Source organism: Somniosus microcephalus, chromosome 9, assembly GCF_052327205.1.
Source record: "Somniosus microcephalus isolate GS21.2 chromosome 9, FLI_Smic_1.0, whole genome shotgun sequence".
NCBI classification, from domain to species: domain Eukaryota; kingdom Metazoa; phylum Chordata; class Chondrichthyes; order Squaliformes; family Somniosidae; genus Somniosus; species Somniosus microcephalus.
The window spans coordinates 231,328,086-231,353,811 of NC_140995.1; the positions used below are offsets into that span (position 1 = coordinate 231,328,086).

General features: G+C 46.0%; 1 protein-coding gene across 10 annotated transcripts in view; it reads right to left on the bottom strand.

Annotated features, from left to right (window-relative positions):
- LOC147113118 (serine/threonine-protein kinase MRCK alpha-like) overlaps window positions 1-25,726 on the bottom strand; it is a 705,238-nt gene that overhangs the window by 115,352 nt on the left and 564,160 nt on the right. For all 10 annotated transcript variants that reach the window (XM_085997998.1, XM_085997999.1, XM_085998000.1 and 7 more), the window contains 2 exons: window positions 19,392-19,497; window positions 16,808-16,932 (listed from right to left, as the gene is read on the bottom strand). In XM_085997998.1, coding sequence (XP_085854124.1) covers window positions 16,808-16,932; window positions 19,392-19,497 — 231 coding nt within the window. The remainder of the gene's footprint in view (window positions 1-16,807; window positions 16,933-19,391; window positions 19,498-25,726) is intronic.

Here is a 25,726-nt window from a genome sequence, read left to right on the forward strand (position 1 = left end):
GGGTACTAAATATTCCTGTATATAAGGTGTACAGGAAAGATAGGGAAGGAAAGAAGGAGGTGGGGTGGCAGTACTGAATCTATTTGGTTAGAGTTAAAAAACTACTAGGTGTATTCTATAGGCCACCAACTAGTGGGAAGGATATAGTGGAGCAAATTTGCAGGGAAATTACAGAGAGGTGCAAGAGCTCTCGAGTAGTGATAATGGGGGACTTCAACTATCCTAATATAGACTGGTATAGTAATAGTGTAAAGGGCAGAGAGGGGGAAGAATTTCTGATGGGTGTTCAGGAGACCTTTCTTGATCAGTACGTTTCTGACCCAACGAGAGAAGAGGCATTGCTGATCTGATTCTGGGGAATGAGGTGGGTCAAGTGGAGCAAGTGTCAGTAGGGGTACATTTAGGGGACAGTGATCATAGCATCATAAGGTTTAGATTAGCTATGGAAAAGGACAGGGAGCAATCTACAGTAAAAATACTTAAAGGGAGGAAGGCCAATTTCAGTGGGTTGAGAACAGATCTGGCCCGGGTAAATTGGAATCAATTACAGGCAAAACTGTAATCGAACAATGGGCTGCCTTTAAAGAGGAGCTGGTTTGGGTACAGTCGAGGTACATTCCCATGAGGGGGAAAGGTAGGGCAACCAACGTCAGAGCTCCCTGGACGATGAAAGAGATAGAGAGTAAGATGAAGCAGTATGACAGATGTCAGGTTGAGAATACAAGTGAGAACCAGTCTGAATACAGAAAGTTCAGGGGGGAAGTGAAAAAGAAAATAAGAGGGGCAAAGAGAGAGTATGAGAATAGATTGGCAGCTAACATAAAAGGGAATTCAAGTCTTCCATAGGCATATAAATAGTAAACGGGTAGGTGTGGGGCCGATTAGGGACCAAAAAGGAGACCTACGCATGGAGACAGAGGGCATGGCTGAGGTACTAAATGAGTACTTTGCATCTGTCATTACCAAGGAAGAAGATGCTGCCAAAGTCATAGTGAAAGAGGAAGTAGTTGAGATACTGGATGGGATAAAAATTGAAAAAGGAGGTACTAGAATGGTTGGCTGATAAGTCACCAGGACCGGATGGGATGCATCCTAGGATGCTAAGGGAAGTAAAGGTGGTACTGGCCATAATCTTCCAATCCTTCTTACTTACGGGCGTGGTGCCAGAGGACTGGAGAATTAGAAATGTTACACCCTTGTTCAAAAAAGGGCGTTAGGATAAACCCAGCAACTATAGGCCAGTCAGTTTAACCTCGGTAGTTGGGAAGCTTTTAGAAACGATAATCAGGGACAAAATTAACAATTACTTGGACAAGTGTGGATTCATTAAGGAAAGCCAGCACAGATTTGTTAAAGGCAAATCGTGTTTAACTAACTTTATTGAGTTTTTTTGATGAGGTAACAGATGAGGGCAATGCGTTGATGTGGTGTACATGGACTTCCAAATAGTTGAAGCCCATGGAATAAAAGGGACAGTGGCAGCATGGATACAATATTGGCTAAGTGACAGGAGAGAGAGAGAGTAGTGGTGAACGGTTGTTTTTCAGACTGGAGTAAGGTATACAGTGGTGTTCGCCAGGGGTCGGTACTAGGACCACTGCTTTTCTTGATATATATTGATGACTTGGACTTGGGCGTACAGGGTATAATTTCAAAATTTGCAGATGAGACAAAACTTGGAAGTACAGTGAACAGTGAGGAGAATTATGATAGACTTCAAGAGGACATAGACAGGCTGGTGGAATGGGCAGACACATGGCAGATGAAATTTAATGCAGAAAAGTGCCAAGTGATGCATTTTGGTAGGAAGAACAAGGAGAGGCACTATAAACTAAAGAGTACAATTCTAAAGGGGGTGCGTGAACAGAGAGACCTGGGGGTATATGTGCACAAATCGTTGAAGGTGGCAGGCAGGTTGAGAAAGTGGTTAATAAAGCATATGGGAGCCTGGGCTTCATAAATAGAGTCATAGGGCTCGATTTTCATCGGGCCATTGAGGCGGGATTGGAGGCATGTGGGGGGTTAAAATTGCAAAAACTGGCGGGCGGGCCCGCCCAATCCCGCCTCCAAGCAATTTTCATTAAATCGTGTCTAATGGTCCCGTCTCTGTCCCGCCTCCAAGAGGTGGGATAGGCCGTTAAGGTCCTTAACAAGCACTAAATTGCCTCTATAATGCCATTTTGAAAGGCCTTTGTGATTTTAACCCTTTTCCCACATGAAGCACACCTGTTCTGAAACACGACGGTGAAACCTGGCGGGAGCACAATTGGATTGCTGACTATCAGCTGCAGGTCAACCATTAAATAGGAGATTTGATCAGCCATCATTTGCAGGTGGTAGGACTTTGTTGTCTCAGGTCTGGGGGAACTTTTAGAATGCATAACCACAGCTGTGGAAGTTTGGAGCCTGACACCCATCTCTAGTGTGACCTCCTGGGAAACCCCTCTCGCCACCTTCACTGAGCGCTTCAACTGAGACATATACCAGAAGCATGGGAGCCATTTATTTCCTTCCCTTCTGGACATTAGAAGAGGACGAAGACCAGCCACGGCACCAGCAGAACCATGAACAACAGCAGCAGCAACAGGAGTGCCAAGCTGCTGCTCAACCACCTGAAGCTGCAGAGGCCGGAAGGGGCCAGCGCATGGAAGCTCGTCGGTGCAGGAGATACCCCCAAAACAGGGTCTACAGACACAGGGTCAGCTACCTCAACATGTCTGAGCAGCAGTGCCAAAGGCGGCTCCGACTTTCGCGAGAGGTAGTGGGTGACATCTGCGCAATGCTGCAACAAGACCTGCAGCCCAGAGGACCAGGTGGACAACCCTTACCAGTGGCCATCAAAGTCACCACCACACTCAACTTTTTTGCCTCAGGCTCATTCCAGGGATCAGCAGCAGGCATCAGCGGCATTTCCCAGGTGGCCGCACACACTTGCATCACGCAGGTAACCGATGCCCTCTTTGCCATCGCGCACAATCACATCCATTTCACCAAGGATCAAGCAAGTGTCACGGCGCGTGCGGTTGGATTAGCTAATCTGGCAGGCTTTCCAAGGGTGCAGGGCGTCGTTGACTGCACACATGTGGCCCTTAAGGAACCCCATCGCAATCCAGGTATTTTTGTCAACCGCAAGGGCTTCCACTCCCTTAACGTTCAGCTGGTGTGTGACCACAAGAAGGAAATTTTGCATGTTTGTGCCAAGTACCTTGGCAGTTGCCATGACTCCTTCATACTGCACCAGTCTAGTGTGCCTCCGCTATTCAGTCCGCCAGACCAACTTAACGGATGGCTACTTGGAGACAAGAGCTACCCCTGAAGATGTGGCTAATGACGCCATTGAGGAGCCCATCCAACGAAGCTGAGGAGAGCTACAACTCCAGCCACATGTCCACCAGAGCCATAATCGAGCAAACCATCGGTTTGCTGAAAATGCGCTTCAGATGCCTGGATAGTTCAGGTGGAGCCCTGCAGTACTCAGCAGCCAGGGTCTCCAGAATCGTCGTGGTTTGCTGTGCACTTCACAACATGGCACAGCGTCGTGGCTTACAGATTCCTGAGGACCAAGTGGCTCCTCACATATCCTCCTCAGATGAGGAGGAGGAGGAGGGCGAAAATGAACATCAACCAGCGGCAGCAGTACGCGAGAACACTACTGCCCGGGATGCAAGGAACGCACTCATCTTGGCCAGATTTGCTTAGCCTAGCCAATCAAGCACTTTTGCCTCGCAGCTTCTTACCTGAGCATCGACAATGGCCAAGAACCAGCGGATTCCTAGCAATTTGACCACCATACTGACAATTGCAAGTAATCCTAAGCCCTCAATGCGGAAGTCCCATTCGCAAAATGACACACGCCACAACTACAGCAGTAGCCATCAGATTTTTTATTTACAGTAATCATCTGATGGCTTTTTAACATAAAACATCAAATTTCATCCAATGACTACCCTTGTGACTATTTGTGCAGGATCTTTCTCTTACGCGTGCTCCTACGTGGTGCTTCCTCTGTGGCTTCAGCAGATGTGGAGGCCCCTTGCTCACTTTCTTGCTGCTCCTGTCTCGACACCTTTGGCAGGTGTCCTCTGGGGTTGTGAACCTGTGAGGGCGCGCCAACAGTCTGCTGCTCCTGCGGCTGTGCAGGGGTTGAGACGCTGATCTCAGTTGGGTGTGGACTCTGGTGGGGCTCGGACCGAGGGCTCTGCAGTGGCATGGAAGTGTGAGCGCTTGGAGAGGAGCCCCCACTTCCTTGATGTCTGCCACCAACTTCCCTCTCATGGGTCAGGTCCTCCTCAGCGCTTGCAAGTGGCTTGAGAGCACCTTGCTGCACATCAGGGGGGCCATGGGGACCTACATCTGCACTGGCAGTCCTACTCAGAAGGACTTCCATGAAGGTCTGGTTTCTCTGTTCAATAGATGACCATCGCTCCTCCAGAGATGTAAGAAGTCACACAACACCAGGTTATAGTCCAACAGCTTTATTTGAAATCACAAGCTTTCGGAGCGCTGCTCCTTCTTCAGGTGAGGTGGAGAAATGCATAAAGACACATCTCCTCCAGAGATGTCATTCTATTCAGAACACTCACCATGTTTTCTGCACTCTGGCCGCTTTTTTCAGTCTTTACGGTAGAGGACACTAAGAATATCCCAACACTGGACAAACAGGGGGCAATAGGGGGGGGAGGAGCTAAAGATGATTAAAATCACTAAGGAGATTGTACTCAGTGAAATAATGGGACTCAAGGCGGATAAATCCCCTGGACCTGATGGCTTACATCCTAGGGTCTTGAGGGAAGTGGCGGTAGGGATTGTGGATGCATTGGTAATAATTTTCCAAAACTCCCTGGACTCAGCAAAGGTCCCGGCAGATTGGAAAACTGCTAATGTAATACCCTTATTTAAAAAGGGTAGTAGGCAGAATGCTGGAAACTATAGACCAGTTAGCCTAACATCTGTGGTTGGTAAAATTTTGGAGTCCATTATTAAGGAGACAGTAACGGGACATTTGGATAAACATAATTTAATAGGACAAAGTCAGCATGGTTTTATGAAGGGGAAGTCATGTTTGACAAATTTGCTTGAGTTCATTGAGGACGTAACATACAGGGTGGATAAAGGGGAATCAGTGGACGTAGTGTATTTAGACTTCCAAAAGGCATTTGACAAGGTGCCACACAAAAGATTATGCTCAAGATAAAAAATCACGGGATTGGGGGTAATATTCTGGCATGGGTGGAGGATTGGTTATCTAACAGAAAGTTGGGATAAATGGTTCATTCTCAAACTGGCAATCAGTAACTAGTGGTGTTCCGCAGGGGTCAGTGATGGGTCCCCAACTCTTTACAATCTATATTAACGATTTGGAGGAGGGGACCGAGTGTAACATATCAAAGTTTGCAGATGATACAAAGATGGGAGGGAAAGTAGTGAGTGAGGAGGACATAAAAAACCTGCAAAGGGACATAGACAGGCTAAGTAAGTGGGCAGAGATTTGGCAGATGGAATACAATACTGGAAAGTGTGAGGTTATGCACTTTGGCAGGAAAAATCATAGAGCAAGTTATTGGCCCAGAAATTAGGTTCGGGGGCTTGCCGCGCATGCAAGCCCCGATGTGCACTTACCCGGCGCGCCTGCCGTTCTGCTCCCGGGACGCTTGCAATTCCTGTTTTCAGTTGATTACTCCTGGGCAGCGTCTGACGTCACGCCGCCCAGGAGTGCAGCCAGCGCGAAGCCTTGAGCGCGGAGTCTAAGTTAGACACGCCCCTTGAGGTCTCCTTAACATAGGCCACGCCCCCAATTTTTAACACAAGCTGCAAAGCAATTTTACATGCAGAGCAGCATTTTAAATACATTTTTTGTATTTTTATTAATCTTTAGGTAACTTTTATAAAGTTTTAAATACTTTTTACATTATTTTGAAGAATGTAAAGTAGTTTTAAACAGAATTAAAGCGTAGTTATTTTGATGAGCCGGCTGGGATCACGTGGGCACTGGGCAACCAATGGGAGGTTGCAAAAGTTCATTCATGAGTTTGATAGTAAGAACTGTCAAACTCATGAAAACTCAGGGCGCCCAAAACAGCACTTAAACTACAAATAAAGGTTAAAAAAACATCCCACTAAATAAATGAACTATGAATAACTGTAAAAAACTATTTTAAACAATTAATCAAATTAAAAATTTTTTTTTTTTTTTTAACAAATCGGGTCTAAAAATACACTTACCTTACTGTAAATTCTTTAAAAATAATAAACCTGTGGAAAAAAAATTCTAAATTGTATTAATAGGCCACTTACCTGTAAAACTAAGTACTTACATCTGTTTTTTTCAAGTGTAAAAACCGGAGGCCTTTACGCACGGGCAACTCTTTACAAAAAAACGAATTTCAGCGCGCACGCGCTGCCTGATACGTCGCACGCATTCCGCCTCTTAACCCCTTGGTTTAGAGGACAGGAAATGCCGGTTTTCAGCGCATGCGCTGTGCATCCTGAAAACCGGCACTTCCATCCGGCTCACGCGCGAGTACCCCGTCCGTACTCACGCGTTGGGACCGGAATTACTGGCCCATTATCTTAATGGCAAGAAACTGGAAAGTACTGCAGTACAAAGGGATCTGGGGGTCCTGGTGCACGAAACTCAAAAAGTTAGTATGCAGGTGCAGCAAGTTATCAAGAAGGCCAATGGAATGTTGGCTTTTATTGCTAGGGGGATAGAATATAAAAACAGGGAGGTATTGCTGCAGTTATACAAGGTATTGGTGAGACCGCACCTGGAATACTGCATACAGTTTTGGTGTCCATACTTAAGAAAAGACATACTTGCTCTCGAGGCAGTACAAAGAAGGTTCACTCGGTTAATCCCGGGGATGAGGAAGTGGACATATGAGGAGAGGTTGAGCAGATTGGGACTCTACTCATTGGAGTTCAGAAGAATGAGGGGCGATCTTATTGAAACATATAAGATTGTGAAGGGGCTTGATCGGGTGGATGCGGTGAGGATGTTCCCAATGATGGGTGAAACTAGAACTAGGGGGCATAATCTTAGAATAAGGGGCTGCTCTTTCAAAACTGAGATGAGGAGAAACTTCTTCACTCAGAGGGTAGTAGGTCTGTGGAATTTGCTGCCCCAGAAAGCTGTGGAAGCTACATCATTAAATAAATTTAAAACAGAAATAGACAGTTTCCTAGAAGTAAAGGGAATTAGGGGTTACGGGGAGCGGGCAGGAAACTGGACATGAGTCTAAGTTCGGATCGGTCATGGCCCTGTGGGTGGCGGAGCGGGCCCAGGGGCCGTGTAGCCTGGTCCTGCTCCCAGTTCTTGTGTTCTAACTCTGTGTTAGATTTCAGGAGATGGTTCTATTCACAGGGATTAGTGGAGACCTCGGGAACAGGCTGCCAGCTAGGAGTCCTTCAAGAGTAAATTGGGCCTGTTCCTGGCTGGGGTGGAGATCACCCTTTACAGAAGTTAAGTACTGCAGGAAATACAGGGACAGAGTGATCTCCTGGACGAGTTTCGATCGCCTAGATGGGTCGGAGAGGAATTTCCCAGATTTTTTCTCCCAAATTGGCCATTGGTTTTTTTTATCTGTTTTTTTGCCTCTCCCGGGAGATCACATGGGTTCGGGTGGGATGGAGAGTGGAAGTAGATTTGAGGTTAGGATCAGATCAGCCATGGGCCTAGAAATTCAGTGCTCTTAGCACCGATTTTGCGGCGCTAGAGGGCCGAGCGCTGCAATTGGCGCCGGTTCCTAAATTGCCTGGGGCCCTTCCGCGGCGGTAGACCGGTAGCGCTGCGCCGGCACCGATGACGTCATCGGTGTGCGCAGCGTCCCGGTTGCCGTGGTAACCCGGCCCCAAGCCAAAATTCAGTTGCGCCCGCCTCGCCCGTGGCAGGCGCAACTAAGACTCTGGCAACAGAGTCTTCCCCCAGTGTGCGCCGGCGCATAAAGGTGGAGCGGCGGCCGGCCGCGTTCCCGGCGGCCGCCTGCCCGCACCTCCCTTCCCGGACTCCTGCATTCCCCCCCCCCGCGGCCCTGATCAGTGTCTCATGCGAGCCCGGCACTTCCCCGAGGTGCCGGGCTCAGATGTCGGGTCAATCCGCCGGACAGTTGTCGGCTGCAGGCAGCTCCTCAACAGGAGGAGGAGGCCTGCAGTTCCCCCGCCTGCCGCACCGCATCGGGTGCCGCAGCGGGGGATTAGCGCCGGGAAACCCAAGTTCACGCCCGTTTTGAGGCGCTAAAGGAGGGTTTTAGCGCCCGCCGCCGTCTGGGCCCGGTGCACCCGAATTTTCGTCGGGCGCTGCCGCATTACCGCTGGCGCAAACTTTCTGGCGCTACAGCCCTGGCAAGACCAGAACCCAATTTCTAGGCCATGATCTTATTGAATGGCGGAGCAGGCTCGAGGGGCCGATTGGCCTACTCCTGCTCCTATTTCTTATGTACTTATCACCTCCATGGAGGTTGCCATCCTTTCCATGGTGATGCGTTCATGCGCCAATGACTCCACAAAGGCTCTGCTCATGTTAGCAATGGACTCCTCCATTCGCTCCACACTCGCAGCGACCCTGGAGACAAAACCTGCCAGAGACTCCTGCATCTGTTCCTGCAGTTCCAGCACCGCTGATCTTGTGGATGGACCCAGAGGCAGAGGGTCGACATGTAGCTGAGCCGAGCTGGCAGAGTCCTGCGCCCTCCGATTAAGACTCTCCACTGCTGTCCCTGTCTCCACAATCTGCTGATGCTCACTTGTGAGCTGTGATACACCAGGTGACAACACTACTCTAGGTCCCAAAGGTCCCACCAAGGTGTGAGTGTCTGCGCTGGTGCTGGGTGCGCTGAATTCTGCTGACGCTGCGCCCTCAGAGGTTGCAGCTTCCTCTGAGGAGTCTGGAAGCTCAGTCTCTTCCTCCTGGCTAGTGGGGACGGGTGCTTGCGATGGTCCTGTGGGGGGGTAAAGGAAAGAGTCAGTGATGTGATGCCAAGGTTACATGCACATTGAATATTGCAGATGATCATAAGTCCATCTGTTAGAGCTTCAGATTCATTATCAGCGACTCATGCAATGTCAATGAGATGGAAAACTATTCTGTCACCAGCTTGCTGTGATGCACCCGTCTGTCCGTCCCCCACTTGCGCTTCGTCCTCCACTCCTACGATCTCCAGGACCGCCTCCTCCCAGGGGGTGAGGTGGGCTACTGAGGGTGGCCCTCCTCCTGTCCTCGCTCTTTCTCTCTTATTGTGAGCTCTCTTTTCCTGCAATGAGGGAGTCAAGTGGAGGTTGAGTGAGAATGAAGGAGTCAGTGTAGAGAATCCATAGCATAGATGCTTAGAAGGAGACAAAGATGGAGTGAGGTGGCAAGACCAAGGGCCCTCCCTGTGTGTTGTCAGTTGTTTTCATAGCATCACAGTGATAGGGAGTGTGAGGGCTGCATAGTCGAATAGTTAGGTGAATGTGACCATAGAGAGAGAGGGAATGGGTAAGGGTGCATGGATGTCAGTGTCAAGTGGGATGTGGAGGAAGAGATTGCTAAAGCTGAGTGTTGGTGAGGAAAGGCAATGGGGATCAGATTGAGGGTGATGGGAAAGTCATACTCACTTTTCCAGTGCGCAGGTCATGAAATCTCTTCCTGCACTGAATCCAGGTTCTGCGGATTACTGACAATGAGTTGACCTCCTCTGCCACCTGGATCCACACAGCCTTGGTCTGCTGGGGAGGCTTCTTCCTCCCTGAAGAAGGGAAGAGCAGCTCTATGTGCTCTTGCTCCCTCTACTAAAGCCTGCAGGGCAACGTCATCGAACCTGGGAACATACCTAGGTCTCTGGCTGGCCATTCTTCCTCCAGGACCCTCTCACTGCAAAGGCCAAAAGATTGGCAGTCTGCAGAAGAAGCAAGGCTTGTTGCAGACCTTAAATGCAGCAGCAATGATGACGTCATCGGAGGCGACTTTCAGACTGGAAAAACTCATTGGCCATGGGTTCCCATACGCTGGAACTCAATTGGCCAATTAAGTTAAAATCGCATCATTCTCCCACATCGATTTAGAATCGGGTGGCTAACACGAAATGCGGATTACACAACCCCAGCTCGCCCCTGAATCAAAATCCAGCCCATAGAGTACAAAAACAGCGAAGTTATGATGAACCTTTATAAAACACTATAAAACACTAGTTCGGCCTCAACTGGAGTATTGTGTCCAATTCTGGGCACTGCACTTTAGGAAGGATGTGAAGGCCTTAGAGAGGGTGCAGAAAAGATTTACAAGAATGGTTCAGGAATGAGGGACTTCAGTTACATGGAGAGGCTAGAGAAGCTGGGGTTGTTCTCCTTAGAGCAGAGAAGGTTGAGAGGAGATTTGATAGAGGTGTTCAAAATCATGAGGGGTCTGGACAGAGTAGATAGAGAGAAACTGTTCCCATTGGCAGAAGGGTCGAGAACCAGAGGACACAGATATAAGGTGATTGGCAGAAGAACCAAAGGTGACATGAGGAAAAACATTTTTACGCGCGAGTGGTTAGGATCTGGAATGCACAGGGTGGTGGAGGCAGACTCAATCACAGCTTTCAAAAGGGAGTTGGATAAGTATCTGAAGGAAAGAAATTTACAGGGCTACAAGGAAAGGGCAGGGGAGTGGGAATAGCTGAAGTGCTCTTGCAGAGAGCTGGCACGAGCTCGACGGGCTGAATGGCCTCCTTCTGTGCCGTAGCCATGCTATGATTCTATAAGGTCTAGTATGAGATGTAATTTAGCAAAAAGCAAATGGGGTCTGTGGCGAAGTGAGTGCTTTTCATCACATTCCCGTTCCTCTCCTAATTACTTTGAAGGATGGTTAGACATTTTTTATTCCTCCAGTTAAAGTACTTATTTAGACCACCTAGGTTACTATGACGATAAAAATAACGTTCCTCTGGGCTCAGTTCTCTCACACTCCCATCTTGCCAAATAAAACACCTGTAATAAAACTAATTCCGAGAATGTAGGATTAATGCAGGAATTTCCAATGTTGTAACTTAGCCCGAAATGTTCTGTTTATTTGTGCTGGCCTTCTGTTCCAACATGAAGGCTTTGCAAAGAAACAAAGCCTTGCATTTATATGGCACCTTAACACATTGCAAAATGCTTCACGTACAATGAATTACGTTGAAGTGCAGTCAGTATTATTTGTGTTGGATCAGGTCCAGTAATCTCACCGCAACTATGTTGAAGTATAATATATATATGGAAATATAAAATGCAGTTATTCTCAGAATAAAAGAAACATTTCAAGTACTTAATTGGTTAAAAACACCCAATCCAAATAGAACGGGAGAATTCAAGCCTCTGTGCCTCCACTAGAGCTCAGTACTGGACAGAGGGCTTTCAAAGCAAGTGAGCAGCTCAATGAAAAGGGTTTCACTTAGGCGATCAGAATTAATTTGAAAATTCGCAAGAGGATAGATATCACGCTTACAAGAAATGCAAGTCGACTGGAGTGAACTTACAGGTTTGTTTTTTTTTATAGTAAAACCTCAAATATAATAAGTATCACCACAAAGCACCCTCCCACCCACCCCCCCTCAGCGGCTGGTCGAACATCTGTTTTCACTTGGCTAGACTGCTATTTTTTCTGTTGGATCGGGTCCAGTAATCCCACATTAGGATAATCCCCTGTGCAGAGGTGCACATTATATTCTGTGGGACTCACACAAAATGTGCATCACTAAAGAGCAGGCTCATTTCCTAAACCTCTGCCAGTAATGCAGAGGCCAAGCCAGCGTGAACAATGTTAAAAACCATCCACAAACTCAACATAGGCCGTGACCAACATGCAGCTTTCTTTTAACACCAAACTGAAATTCTGCACGTTTCAACAAAAATGGGGAGGGCAGTATATTCACAAAGAAAAATTGTTGGGAGATTTTTTTAAAAATCCTCCTTTTAGTCTTTCACCTTCACACATCCTCTCCTCAGCTAGGATGTTAGGGCAGTTTTAGTATATTTAGCTTATGTAGGTCACCAGAATTGCTGCAGTTATCTAACAAGAGGGGGCGAACATTAAGGCCACAGCTTAGGTATCCCTTTAAGAGAGAGCAGCGTTACTTGCATTGTTTTTATTTCCTGTTAGTCCGTTTGTTCCGTTTGTCTCCTGTATATTTTTGGTCCAATGCCGATTGTTAGATATATCATTGGGGAAGGGGGAATGGCTGAGTGGGGTGGGGGGTGTTACTGAATCTGGCTGTGAATGGGATTGATGTGACAAGATCAATGAAGCAGCCAAGGTTGACGACTAATTTCTCAGGTTACCTTTAGATGCTTGTTTCCAGCCAATTCCTCTAATCAGATCATTAGCGCTCAGTGTTTGAAAAAGCTGGCCCCAATTCTAAATTGACAGAAATAGATGGGAAGGGGGATGGACATTAAATTGCTTAGAATTTTGGTTTCTTTCCTCCCATACCTCAATTTTCTCCTTTCGACTCCTGATGATGGCTTTAACTGGGACATTGACAGCCTCGGGCACCTTGCGAAGCAGTCATGCTTCAGGGGTGAGCCTAGATACAGGGTATCAGCCAGCTATCTGACGAGATACGCTTAGCAAACCTCCTTGAATAATTACCAGCTGCGTTATTTTGTAGTCGGATTTTTGTTTTGATTTATTCGTTCACGGGGTGTGGGCGTCGCTGGCAAGGCACATCCCTAACTGACTGAAGTGGCAGAGCAATTCACCAAGAGAAGCACTCTCCTGTTGGCCAGGAGGGGGAGGTAGTGCGGAGAAAAGCAAAGGGAAAGGGCTTCTCGCTGTTCTGAATACTGCACAGCCCAGATGAAGAGAACCACAAACAGCTTTGCAGTGTGAAATGCAGAACATTATTTCAGGGTAACATGTGACAGTCGGCCTAGGCACAGGAATAAAGACACGTACAGTACAAAATTCCCTACACTGCAACAGTGACTACATTTCAAAAGTATTGCATTGGTTGTAAAGCGCTTTGGGACGTCCCGAGGTCAAGAAAGGCGCTCTGGGGGAGAAATTTGGTATCACCCCGTTTGGGGCGCAATTATTGGCCTGGCGCAAAGTTTAGTGCCTGGCGCTAATTATCGCCTCTGCAAACTTGGCTTCCATCGCCCCTGGAGGTGATTGGAGTGCTAAATCAGGCGCTGCACACCTCTCTTAAGGCGCTAACGCCGAGGAGCAAGGCGCTACCTCGGAGTGCCGGCGAAGCTCATGTGATGTCACTCAGCAATGAAACACAGACACACTGGCGCCGGCCAGTTCTTAAAGGGGAGGGTCGATCTTGCTCTCCATCCACACCCTGCTCATTGCAGTCTTGAACCTCAGCCTGGAGAGACCTGTACATCAAATCTGCTGGAAAGAACAATGGAGAGGCCCAGGGAAAGAGCTCAGAGTGCAGCCCCCATAGTCTCTTCTAAATCAATACAAGGAAGGGCAAATCAAAATGAACCTGCAAAGTGCTGCTCAGTACCCAAAAACTCCTTCACACAGCGTTGAATCTCTCCTGCAGTCTCTCTCTCTCTCAGAATCAGTGGTGCAAAAGTGTCACCGACGAAAAATGGCAGGAAGCGGTCGCCTTTAAATAGCGCTCCCCCGTCCCTTCCTGACTGCAAAACATCCCCCTCAACCTGTTGTTGCTAGCTGCAGGTGGAAAGGCAGGGGCCGACACTCAATATCCGGTCCGGGGCGCTACCGGGGCGTTGCACGCTCAACTGACGTCACGATCTGCGGGCGCAGGAGATCGTGGCGATAGCGTTTAGTGCCGCCGCAAAATGTCTGGTCAATTTCACGAGCGGCACAAACATCACCGCGCACGGGTGCTAGTTGCTTTGCACCCCATTAGCGCCCTCTTAGGGCACTAACGGGAGGCGCAAAGCAACCAAAATTTTCCCCCTATATAAATGCAAATTCCTTCTTTCTTTCCTTTAAATAATATAAATTAAATTTAAGAAGAACAACTACTTGTATTTATGTAGAGCCTTTCATGTCCTCAGAATGCACCAAAGTGCTTTACAGCCAATTCATTACTTTTTGAAGTAGAGTTATAGTTATGTAGGCAAATGCGGTCGCCAATTTACACAAAGCAAGCTCCCACAAACAGCAATGAAATAAAGAAAGACCACAGTTTTGGGCTCCACAATATAGGAAGTTGAAGCAACAGGGAAGGTACAGCTCAGATTCACAAATATGAAGAAAGTCCAGAAATTGGAGCTGTTTTCATTAGAACAGAGGGAATTTGTATGTGATTTGATAGAGGTGTTTAAAATTATGAAAGGACAGGACAGAGTAGATAGAAACAGACTGTCCCTGTGATTGGGTCTCTAGAATGAGGGAATGTACATATATCAAGACAAGGCTTGGGGAAACTCAGCCTAGGAACCCTGCAAAGTATTCCTTACTAACTTCTGGAAACTGGTGTCACAGAGTAATATCTATCAGCCAACATCCTAGACTCTTCCATCACCACCCATGGGCATGTCCTGCCCCATTGGCAGGATAGAACCACCAAAGGGGAGGGCACAGTGGTATGCAGTCAGGTAGGAGTGGCCCTGGGACGCCTCAAAATTGATGCTGTATCCCATGGCATCAGATCAAACAAGGCCAAGGACACTCCTGATCACAGCCTACAGTCTCTTCATAACTGACAAATCAGACCAGCTCGGGGTTGAGCATCACTTGGAAGAAGCTCTGAGGAAACCAAGGTCACAGAATGTACTCTGGGTGGCTTCAATGTCCGAGTAGCTCAGTGGTACACCCACTGACCAAGCTGTCCCAAATGGCAGAGCTGCTAGACTGGGCTTGTGTCAGGTGGTGAGGGAACTAACACGATGGAGTAACTTACTTGACCATGACTTCAGCAACCTAAGTGTCACTGGCATATCTGTCCATACTAGCATTCGTACATGTGATACTACCCAGTCTTTGTGAAAGCAAAGTCTTGTCTCCACAGTGAGAAAGACGAACGACATATCTGGTAGCCCAATACTTGGCATTGTTGAGGCACTGCAGGTCACCAGAATTGTATACCACCACCATCTGTAACCTCATGGTTCGGCACATCCTTTGCTCCTCAATCATTATCAAGATCAATCCTGGTTCAATGCAGATTGTAAAAGCTGGGTCAGAAGCAGCACCAGCCATTCCTTAAAATGAGGTACCAACCTCTTGAAGTTACAACACAGGCTGAACATAAAAAGAAGCAGGCTGTAGGGCAAGGCAATGTGGTCCCAAACCAATGTTTTAGAGCAAAGCCCTCCAGCACATCCAGTCGAGAACGGTGGTGGACAATCACACAAATAACAGGAGAAGGATGTTCCATGAATATAATCCATCCTCGACCAAGGCAGAAACCAGCATGGTGAAAGAGGCAAGAAGGAAGTGTTTGCAGGCAACTTAAGCCAAAAATGCCAAGTGGGTAATCCTACTCGTCCTCCTCCCAAGCTGAAGATATTGATGCCAACATTCAGCCAACTTGGTTCACTCCACATGATTAGAAGCGGCTGAGTGCAATGGACACAGCAAAGGCTATGGGCCCTTACAACATCTCAGCTATAGACCTAAAACTAGCCACCCCTTAGTCAAGCTGCTCCAGTAGAATTATAACACTCACATCTACCCAACAAGGTGGAAAATTAGCTATGTGCGCCTATCCACAAAAAGGATAAATTAACCCAGAAAACTACTGCCCAATCAGCCTCTTCCCCATCAGTGAAGTGATGGAAGGAGTCATTAAGAGTGCCATCAAGCAGCACCTACGCACCGATGCTCAGTTCAGGTTCTGCCAGAACCACTCGGCTCCAGACCTCATCATAGATTTAATTCTGAAATGGACACAGGAGCTGAATGTCAGAGGAGAGTTGAAAGTAGCAGCATTCGACCGAGTATGGCACCAAAGAGCCCTGTCAAAACTGAGGTCAATGGGGGTCAAAGGGAAAATTCTCCATTGGCAGTAGACATACCTGACACAAGGAAGATTTCGTGGATGCCAGAGGCCAATTGTCACTGCCCCAGTTCCTCAGAGTAGTGTCTTTGAACCAACCATCTTCAACTGCTTCATTAATAACCTTCCCTGCATCATCAGGTCAGAAGTGGGGATGTTTGCTGATGATTCCGGTGTTCAGCTCCATTCATAACTCCTCCAATAATGAAGTAGGCTATGCCAGTCTACAGCAAGGCCTGAACAACATTCAGGCTTAAGCTCATCAGACAATGACCATCTCTACCAAGAAACTCCCAGCTGCCTCCCACTATCCTTCAATGGCACCAGCATCTCTGAATTTCCCCACCATCAAAATCCTGGGTGGGGGAGGGGGTGGTCACCATTCTCCAGAAGCTAAACTGGACCAGCCATATCAAGACTGCGGCTACAAGAGCTAGTCAGCAGCTGGGTATTTCTGACCCCTCAAAGCTTCTCCACCATCTACAAAGAATGTAATAAACTACAGAACTCTATAATGCTTAAAAACTGTAGAACTCTACAGCATGTAATGAACTATAGAGATACATTGTGTGTAATGAATTATAGATGTCTACAATGTGTAATGAACTGCAGAACAGTATTGAGTTTTTCAGGTATGTAATAATTTATACAACTGTCTAACATGTAATAACTTTTGGAGCTCTCCAGTACATTCTAAAATATAAAGTGAGCCCGCCCCCCCCCCCCCAACCTCTGGATTTACATTATAACGGTGAAGCTGCTTCGCGCTGACTGTACAATTGCAGAATAAAAGCACCCTTAAAGAATCGTATCATCAGCATTTTTCTCCAGTGTTGCTCACCAACATGTCTTACTCTGCACACAGCTAAGATAAAGACACTAACCACTGGATGATCTCCGTGATTTGGGCCTCCCAGTGTGCAACAGATTCCTTCTTGTCAGCTAGGTCCCGTAACTCTTCCTCCATCTGTTTGTTGCTCGCATTCAGCTTCTCAAACATGCCCGTGAGCTGCATGAAAGCAAGAGCAAGAGTTGTGATTAACCTGTTTATATATTACTCACTCAGATACTCAGGATTATTTCCGCTCCTCACTCTACAGCTGTAACAACATTAATTGGTTAAATTTAGAGGGATATGGCATTGGTCGCAGCAAGATATAGCTCATGAGTACGGGAAGATTCAATGGTCTACCTCAGCAGGTGCCCAACCTGTGGCCACCAAGCCCTAGCAATGCAGTCCCTCAGAGCCAAAGTAACGCGGTTCTACCTGCTCCTCAATTTTTTTATCCACTGCTTTGTTCTGTTTGAATTGTGTGGTTTGCACAGGGCTGTTCCTAGCACTTCGTTGGTGGGTAAATCCAAATCAGAACACCGAGATCTCTTAGTATCAGAACTTGAGATACATGCAAAATAACGGGAACGTGGATTTGAAATTTTCATGTGGCTCCACAGTACACCTAGGAGGATGAAGAGCTTGGAACACTGTGGGATACCTAAAACGTGAAGATATTCAGCACATCCTCTATGGTTCTGGGCATTTGCCCAATAATTCTTTACTAGTAAATCTCCCGTAGCATTGCTCACGGTACTCGAGCAGTGAGGCTTCAGGAAGATTCAAGTTCCAGATATTGAGAACCTAGAGGAAATTCAAAGGGAGAGGCTGCTGCAGGATGGAGAAGATTCACTGGTGGTGGCACTAAAACCCAAGCTGCTGGGAACTGTCACACCACCACCTATAGGGTGGAGGCTTGAATCATAACCACTAGGGAATTCAAATGATAAACATGGACTTGAAATATTGATAGAAATGTCAACATAAAAGCTCACTCAAAAATCATGACAAGTAGTTACGTTTTGGGGAAGGAAAGGTGTGCATATAAATATTTTTTTAAAATATAGATGAAAAGTAGAGGATGAACTGCACTGTAAACAGACAGATTTCTTTGTGTGTTATGGTAGCTCAGTGTGTGATAAGGCACATTCAGAAGACAAAGGGTCTATTTGAGAGTTTTCAGATAGTAGTACATGATTTTTTTGATTTTATTTTCTTCCTTCATCAGTTTTTCTGCCACCCCCTCCGCAGATTGTTGACTCCTTGCCCAGGCACAGTATAGTTCCATAGAGAATAAAAACAGTGAATGCTACAAATACACCGATCAGTCAGTGCCTGTAAAGAAAAAGTGCAGGATGCGACAATCCAGTGTGTGCCCTTAATTAGAATGGTTATGAATTCTGACGAAGGGTGCAAATCAAAAAATATCATTACCCGGACTGCCTACATGTGATTCCAATCCCACATCATATAGTTGACTCTGAATAGCCTTAGGGCAACTAGGGATGGGCAATAAAGCCTTGTCGGTGTTGTCCACATCACAGGAACAGGTAATAAAAAAAGACTTGCATTTATATTGTTGACTAACCAGTTACAGTAATATGCTTTTGGGTGTTGGAGGAATGTTGGCCAGGATCTAGATCATCATTCTGCTCTTCTTCAAATAATGCCACAGGATCTTTAACAGGAAAGTGAGGCATTGGTTTAATTTGAAGGATGGGATCTCCACCATTGCAGCTCTCCCTCAGTACTGCATTGCAGTACTAGCCTAGATTATGTGCTCAAGTCCTAGTGATTTTTCCCTCTGCAGTACATCCCCAAACTTGTCCTTGTAGAACACGTCAATTGCAACTTCATTGCAATTGCACGTGAACTGGACTCTCACTGAGATGGACCTTGAAGCTCAGCTAAAAGACATACACCAGGAATATACATCCAGCTTATGGGCGACAGATTGAAACAAATGGTATCTTTGACTAAGTCATCAACCCCAATTGTATAGAATTTTAAATTCTGATTGTGAAATCTATTCAAATGAGGAGTTACTTTTTATAGCTTCATGAATTTTGCATTGAGACATACAAGTTTAGCATAATCTTTATTAGATGCAAATTTGAGGTGCCCTGGTTTTCATAAAGGAAAGGTGCTAATGTCTCACCAACACGTTGAGAAATAAGAGTATCTGTGCTAAGCAAGAATCTTGCAGGGGTTGGCTTTAACATTTAAAAAATAAACAGTCCTCGTGGGTTTGGGCATGGAGCGAGTGCAGAAACATGAATGGGTAGTGGACATGCTGTATGCAATGATTCCCCCAGACTGATATCTCGAAGGACGTTCTTGTAAAAAATGATCTTTCCATCTAAAAATCATCACGTAAATGTAAATCAGTCACAAAAGACCAATCCTGGGTCAATTATTTCACATTCAAAACAGCGCACAAAAAAGTGCAGTTGGATATTAGAAAACAGCCATATTTCAAAAGCTGCAGACCCAGATCAACCGTTACAAATATTCAAAATGGGGAGTCAAAAAGCCTTTCCATCCAATCCTCAACCGCCTTCAGTAATTCAAAGCTACGGTGAATTGCTGACCACACGGGGCACAATATATCAGACAGATCGCGGGGGCAGCCTCACCTTATCGAGTTCGTTTGATAACTTCTTGTTGTCTTCGCTCAGCATGATCCTCTCCCGCTCATACTTCTGCTTAAATTCGCCCTCAAATTCTTCCCTTTCGTTTTGACTGTATTAAAAAATATATAAGTATACTTATCTCAAATATACAAAAGTCAATAAATTGGGTTATTTTCAACCAAGTTCCATCATACACTTTACATGGAAGATACCACTTTGTCAAGAATGTCTTCTTGGCACAAGTTCACTGTTAATTCCAGAATGAGAAGTTGGCTGTGATATAATAGGCACTGCTAGGGTCCATTAATAGGAACAAGAAAATAAGTTTCTAAGTAGCTAAACATTTACAAGAATTTGATTCCCCTGTCATCAAGGTTCAGCTGTCACATCTAACACTTGCTGCAGTCCCTGGAAAATCTGGAAAGTTCTCATGTGTTCGTACTGATGGACAGCAACAAGACTTCATGAAATCCCATTGATCAACCGCTGTTAGTCACAAATGCAATCCAAGGACTCACATTGCTCCCCATTCCCTCCATAATTCCCGATACAGGGTCTTTAATTATAATTCAGGAGCCACGATCCCCAATTGATGCTGCTTCCTATTCTGTTCGTGATGAACCCATATAATCTGGAAAGGTTGCTGGAATCAGATTCAATAGTAACTAACTTTCAAAAGGGAATTGAATATACTTAGAAACATAGAATGATACAGCGCAGAGGAGGCCATTTAGCCCATCTGTCTGTGTCGGCTCTTTGAGAGAACGATGCAATTACTTCCACTCCCCTGATCTTTCCCCAGAGCCCTGCAATTTTTTCCTTTACAAATATTCATCCAATTCCCTTTTGAAAGTTATTATTGAATCTGCTCCCATCACCCTTTCAGGCAGAGTATTCTAGATCATAACTCGTGTAAAAATCTTTTTCCTCATGTCACCTCTGGTTCTTTTGCCAATTACCTTAAATCTATATCCTCTGATTACCAACCCTTCTGTCAGTGGAAACAGTTTCTCCTTATTTACTCCATCAAAACCCTTCATGATTTTGAACACTATCAAATCTCCCCATAGCCGTCTCTGCTCTAAGGAGAACAACCCTAGTTTCTCTACTCTCTCCACGTAACTGAAGTCCTTCATCCCTGGTACCATTCTAGTAAATGTCCCCTGCACCCTTTCTAAGGCCTTGGCATCCTTCTTAAAAGTGTGTGCCAAGAATTGACCACAATGCTTCAGCTGGGGCCTAACCAGGGTTTTATAAAGGTTTAGCATAACTTCCTTGCTTTTGTACTCTGTGCCTGTTTATAAAGCCAAGGATCCCATATGCCTTTTTTAACAGCCTTCTCAACTTGTCCTCCTGACACCTTCAAAGACTTGTGCTCGTACACCCCCAGGTCTCTCTGTTCCTGCACCCCCTTTAAAGTTGTACCATTTAGGTTTATATTGCCTCGCCTCATTCTTCCTACCAAAATGAATCACTTCACAATTCTCTGCGTTAAATTTCATCTGCTATGTGTCTGCCCATTTCACCAGTCCGTCTATGTCTTCCTGAAGTCTGTTACTATCCTCCTCACTGTTTACTACATTTCAGTTTCATGTCATCTGCAAATGTTGAAATTATGCCCTGTATACCCAAGGTCATTAATATATATCAAGAGCTGTGGTCCCAACACCGAGCCTTGGGGAACGCCACTGCACGCTTCCCTCCACAACAACAACTTCCATTTATATAGTGCCTTTAACGCAGTGCAAGAGCGTTATCAAACAAAATTTGACAGTCACATCAGGAGATATTAGGACAGATGACCAAAAGCTTGGTCAAAGAGGTAAGTTTTAAGGAGAGTCTTAAAGGAGGAGAGAGGCGGAGAGGTTTTGGGAGGGAATTCCAGAGCTTCGGGCCTAAGCAGCTGAAGGGACGACCATCAAAGGTAGAGCAATTAAAATCGGGGATGCACAAGAGGCCAGAATTGGAGGAGTGCAGAGATCTCAGTGGGTTGTAGGGCTGGAGGAGGTTACAGTTAGGGAGGGGTGATGCCATAGAGAGATTTAAAAACAAGGTTGAGAATTTTAAAATTGAGGCGTTGCCGGACCGGTGATGGAGCGGATGTGGTTGGAAGCTTATCTCGGTGTCAAATACGACACCAAGGTTGCGAATGGTCTGGTTCAGCTTCAGACAGTTGCCAGGGAGAGGGATGGAGTCGGTGGTTAGGGAACAGAGTTTGTGGCGGGAACAAGGACAATGGCTTCGGTCTTCCCAATATTTAGTTGGAGGAAATTTCTGCTCATCCAGTAATGGATGTCGGACAAGCAGTGACACAAATTAGAGGCAGCAGAGGGATAGAGAGAGGTGGTGGTGAAGTAGGGCTGGGTGTAGTCAGCGTACATGTGAATCCTGACATTATGTTTTCGGATGACGTCGCCGAGGGGCAGCACATAGATGAGAAATAGGAGGGGGCCAAGGATAGATCATTGCGGGAGTCCAGTGGTAATGATGCAGGAGCGGGAAGAGAAGCCATTGCAGGTGATTCTCTGGCTAAGACTGGAGAGATAAGAATTGAACCAGCTGGACGATGGAGGAGAGGCATTGGAGGAAGATGGTGTAGTCAATTGTGTCAAAGGCTGCAGACAGGTCAAGAAGTATGAGGAGGGATTGTTTACCACAATCACACAGGATGTCGTTTAAGACTTTGATAAGGGCCGTTTCAGTACAGTTTGGAGGATTCAAACATTGGAGAGAAAAGAAAGAAAAAGACTTGCATTCATATAGCGCCTTTCATGACCACCGGGCATCTCAAAGCGCTTTACAGCCAATGAAGTACTTTTGAAGTGCAGTCACTGTTACAATTTGGGAAACGCGGCAGTCAATTTGCGCACAGTAAGGTCCCACAAACAGCAATGTGATAATGACCAGATAATCTGTTTTTGTTATGTTGGTTGAGGGGTAAGTATTGGCTCCCTGTCTTCTTCGAAATACTGTCATGGGATCTTTTACTTCCACCTGAGAGCGCAGATGGGGCCTCGGTTTAATGTTTCATCCGAAAGACAGCACCTCCGGCAGTGCAGCACTCCCTCAGCACTGCACTGGATTTGTCAGCCTAGCTTTATGTGCTCAAGTCTCTGAAGTGGGACTTGAACCCACAACCTTCTGACACTGGGAAAAGGAGGTTACAGATGGGGCGGTAGTTTGCAAGGACAGAGAACTCCAGTCTGAGAGACAAGTGTTCACCACTACTCTCTGCTTTCTGTCCCTTAGTCAATGCAGCCGCTGCCCCTTTAATCACATGGGCTTCAATATTCCTAACAGATCTATTAAGTGGTACATTATCAAACGCCTTTTGAAAGTCCATATATATAACATCACTACCCTCATCAACACTCTCCATTATTTCAAAGAATTCACTAAAGTTAGTCAAACACAATTTGCCTTTACCAAGCCTTAACCCATGCTTTTCCAAATGCCAATTAATTTTGTCTCCGATTAATGTCTCAAAGTTTCCCTACCACCGACGTTAGGCTGACTGGCCTGTAGGTGCCGGGTTTATCCCTCTCCCTATTTTTGAACACGAGTGTAACATTTGCAATCCTCCAGTCCTCTGGCACCACTTCCATATCTAAGGAGCATTTGAAGATTATAGACAGAGCTTCCGCTATCTCCACACTTACTTCACTCAGTAACCTAGGATGCATCCCATCCTGACCGGGTGACTTTTCTACTTTGAGCACTGCCAATTTTAAGTGCCTCGTCTTTATCTATTTTTATCCTAACCAATTTCTCTACTACCTCCTTCTTCACTGTGACATTGGCAGCATTCTCTTATTTAGGACCTCAGCCATGCCCTCTGCCCTCACAAGATCAGTTCCTTTTTGGCCCCTAATTGGCCCCACTAAAAATGAAAAATTCACAGGGCTATGAGGAAAGAGCAGGGGAGTGGGACTAATTGGATAGCTCTTTCAAAGAGCTGGCACCGGCATGATGGGCTGAATGGCCTCCTTCTGCGCTACATCATTCTATTATAATAGATGGAACATAGCAGTCTGATTGTAGTGATCGATTTGTCCAGTAGCCCAAATCATCACCATAACCGACTGACCGCTACGGTTAATTCCTCCTGTAGATTGCTGCTCACCACTGATGGCCACTAAAGAGACGAATAAATCAGCTGCTCCCCTCACACACCTCGGCCTTTCCACTTATTAGTAGTATTTTTAAACAACAGATGCTTTTTTTTTATTGAGTTATACATTTAGTCCTAATCCAGTTCTCTGAGCTAACCAGCACTTCAAACAGCTGAGCAGTGGGCGACGGGAGAGGGTGAGCAGCTGATTTATCGGCTGCTTAAAGCATCTGTCATCATTGAGCAGCCCCCTGGGCATCATAGGAACCCAGCACAAACTGATCAGTATTTATCCCTCAACCAACATCATTAAAATAGATTATCTGGTCATTAGCTCATTGCTGTTTGTGGGAGCTTGCTGTGCACAATTTGGCTGCCGCGTTTCCTACATTACAACAGTGACAACACTTCAAAAGTACTTTATTGGCGGTGAAGCACTTTGGATGTCCTAAGGTAGTGAAAGGCGTTATATTAATGGAAGTCTTTCTTTCTTTAAAACCAATGGAAAACTTGCTTGTTTTATACAAATTGGTTTCGGCAACGGGGATTTGAAGGTTACATGTGCACAATCACTACAAGCCGATTCTACTGAATCTTCCGTTTTAAAAAAGACCAATGCTTCCTAGGTGTTGAAGTTGCTCAGCGTTTCGCTGCACTGCAGCTCAGAGCTCTGGGAAATGAGCCCATTGTTTCCATTTCCAAAAACAGTCTTCTCAATCGCAAACTATTTGGCGAAGGTGACGAGTGGCAGTGAGGTGTATCTCCCAGATGGAAGGCCTGTCAACCCACACCACTTGCTCAATCCTCTGTGACATGCTTCAAAATGTCTATGCTCCTGGTCAGGAATGGTACAGAGAAACATAGAAGATAGGAGCAGGAGTAGGCCATTTGGCCCCTCGAGCCTGTTCCGCCATTTAATGAGATCATGGCTGATCATCCAAAATTCAGTACCCTGTCCCTGCTTTATCCCCATATCCCTTTAGCCTTAAGAAATATAGCTAACTCCTTCTTGAATATATTTAATAAGTTGGCCTCAACTGCCTTGTGTGGTAGGGAATTCCGCAGGTTCACCACTCTCTGGGTGAAGAAATTCCTCATTTCTGTCCTAAATGGCTTACCCCTTATCCTTAGACTGCAACCCCTGGTTCTGGACTCCCCCGCCATCGGGAACATCCTTCCTGCATCTAGTCTGTCTAGTCCTGTTAGAATTTTATAAGTTTCAATGAGATCCCCTCTCATTCTTCTAAACTCGAGCGAATATAAGCCTAATTGACACAATCTCTCCTCATACGTCATTCCTGCCATCCCAAGTATCAGTCTGGTGAATTTTCGCTGCACTCTCTCCATGGCAAGAACATCCTTCCTCAGATAAGGCGACCAAAACTGCACACAATAGTTGAGATGTGGTCTCACCAAGGCCTGTACAACTGCAGCAAGACATCCTTGCTCCTGTACTCGAATCCTCTCGCTATGAAGGCCAACGTACCATTTGCCTTCTTAACCGCCTACTGCACCTGCATGCTTACCTTCAGCGACTGGTGCACAAGCACACCCAGGTCTCGTTGCACTTCCCCTTTTCCCAATCTATTGCCATTCAGATAATAATCTGTCTTCCTGTTTTTGCCACCAAAGTGAATAACCTTGCATTTATCCACATTATACTGCATCTGCCATGCATCTGCCCAATCACCCAACCTGTCCAAATCATACTGGAGTTTCTCTGCATCCTCCTCACAGCACACACGCCCACCCAGCTTTGTGTTGTCTGCAAACTTGGAGATATTACATCTAGTTCCCTCGTGTAGATCATTTATATATATTGTGAATAACTGGGGTCCTAGCACCGATCCCTGCGGTACCCCACTAGTCACTGCCTGCCACTCGGAAAAAGACCCGTTTATTCCAACTCTTTGCTTCCTGTCTGCCAACCAGTTCTCTATCCAAGACAGTACCTTACCCCCAATCCCATGTGCTTTAACTTTGCACGCAAATCTCTTATGCGGGACCTTATCGAAAGCCTTCTGAAAGTCCAAATACACCATATCCGCTGGTTCTCCCTGATCTATTCTACCAGTTCCATCCTCAAAAAATTCCAGTAGATTAGTCAAGCATGATTTACCTTTTGTAAATCCATGTTGACTTTGTCCGATTCTGTCACTGTTTTCCAAGTGCTCTGCTATTACATCTTTTATAATGGACTCGAGCATTTTCGCCACTACTGATGTCA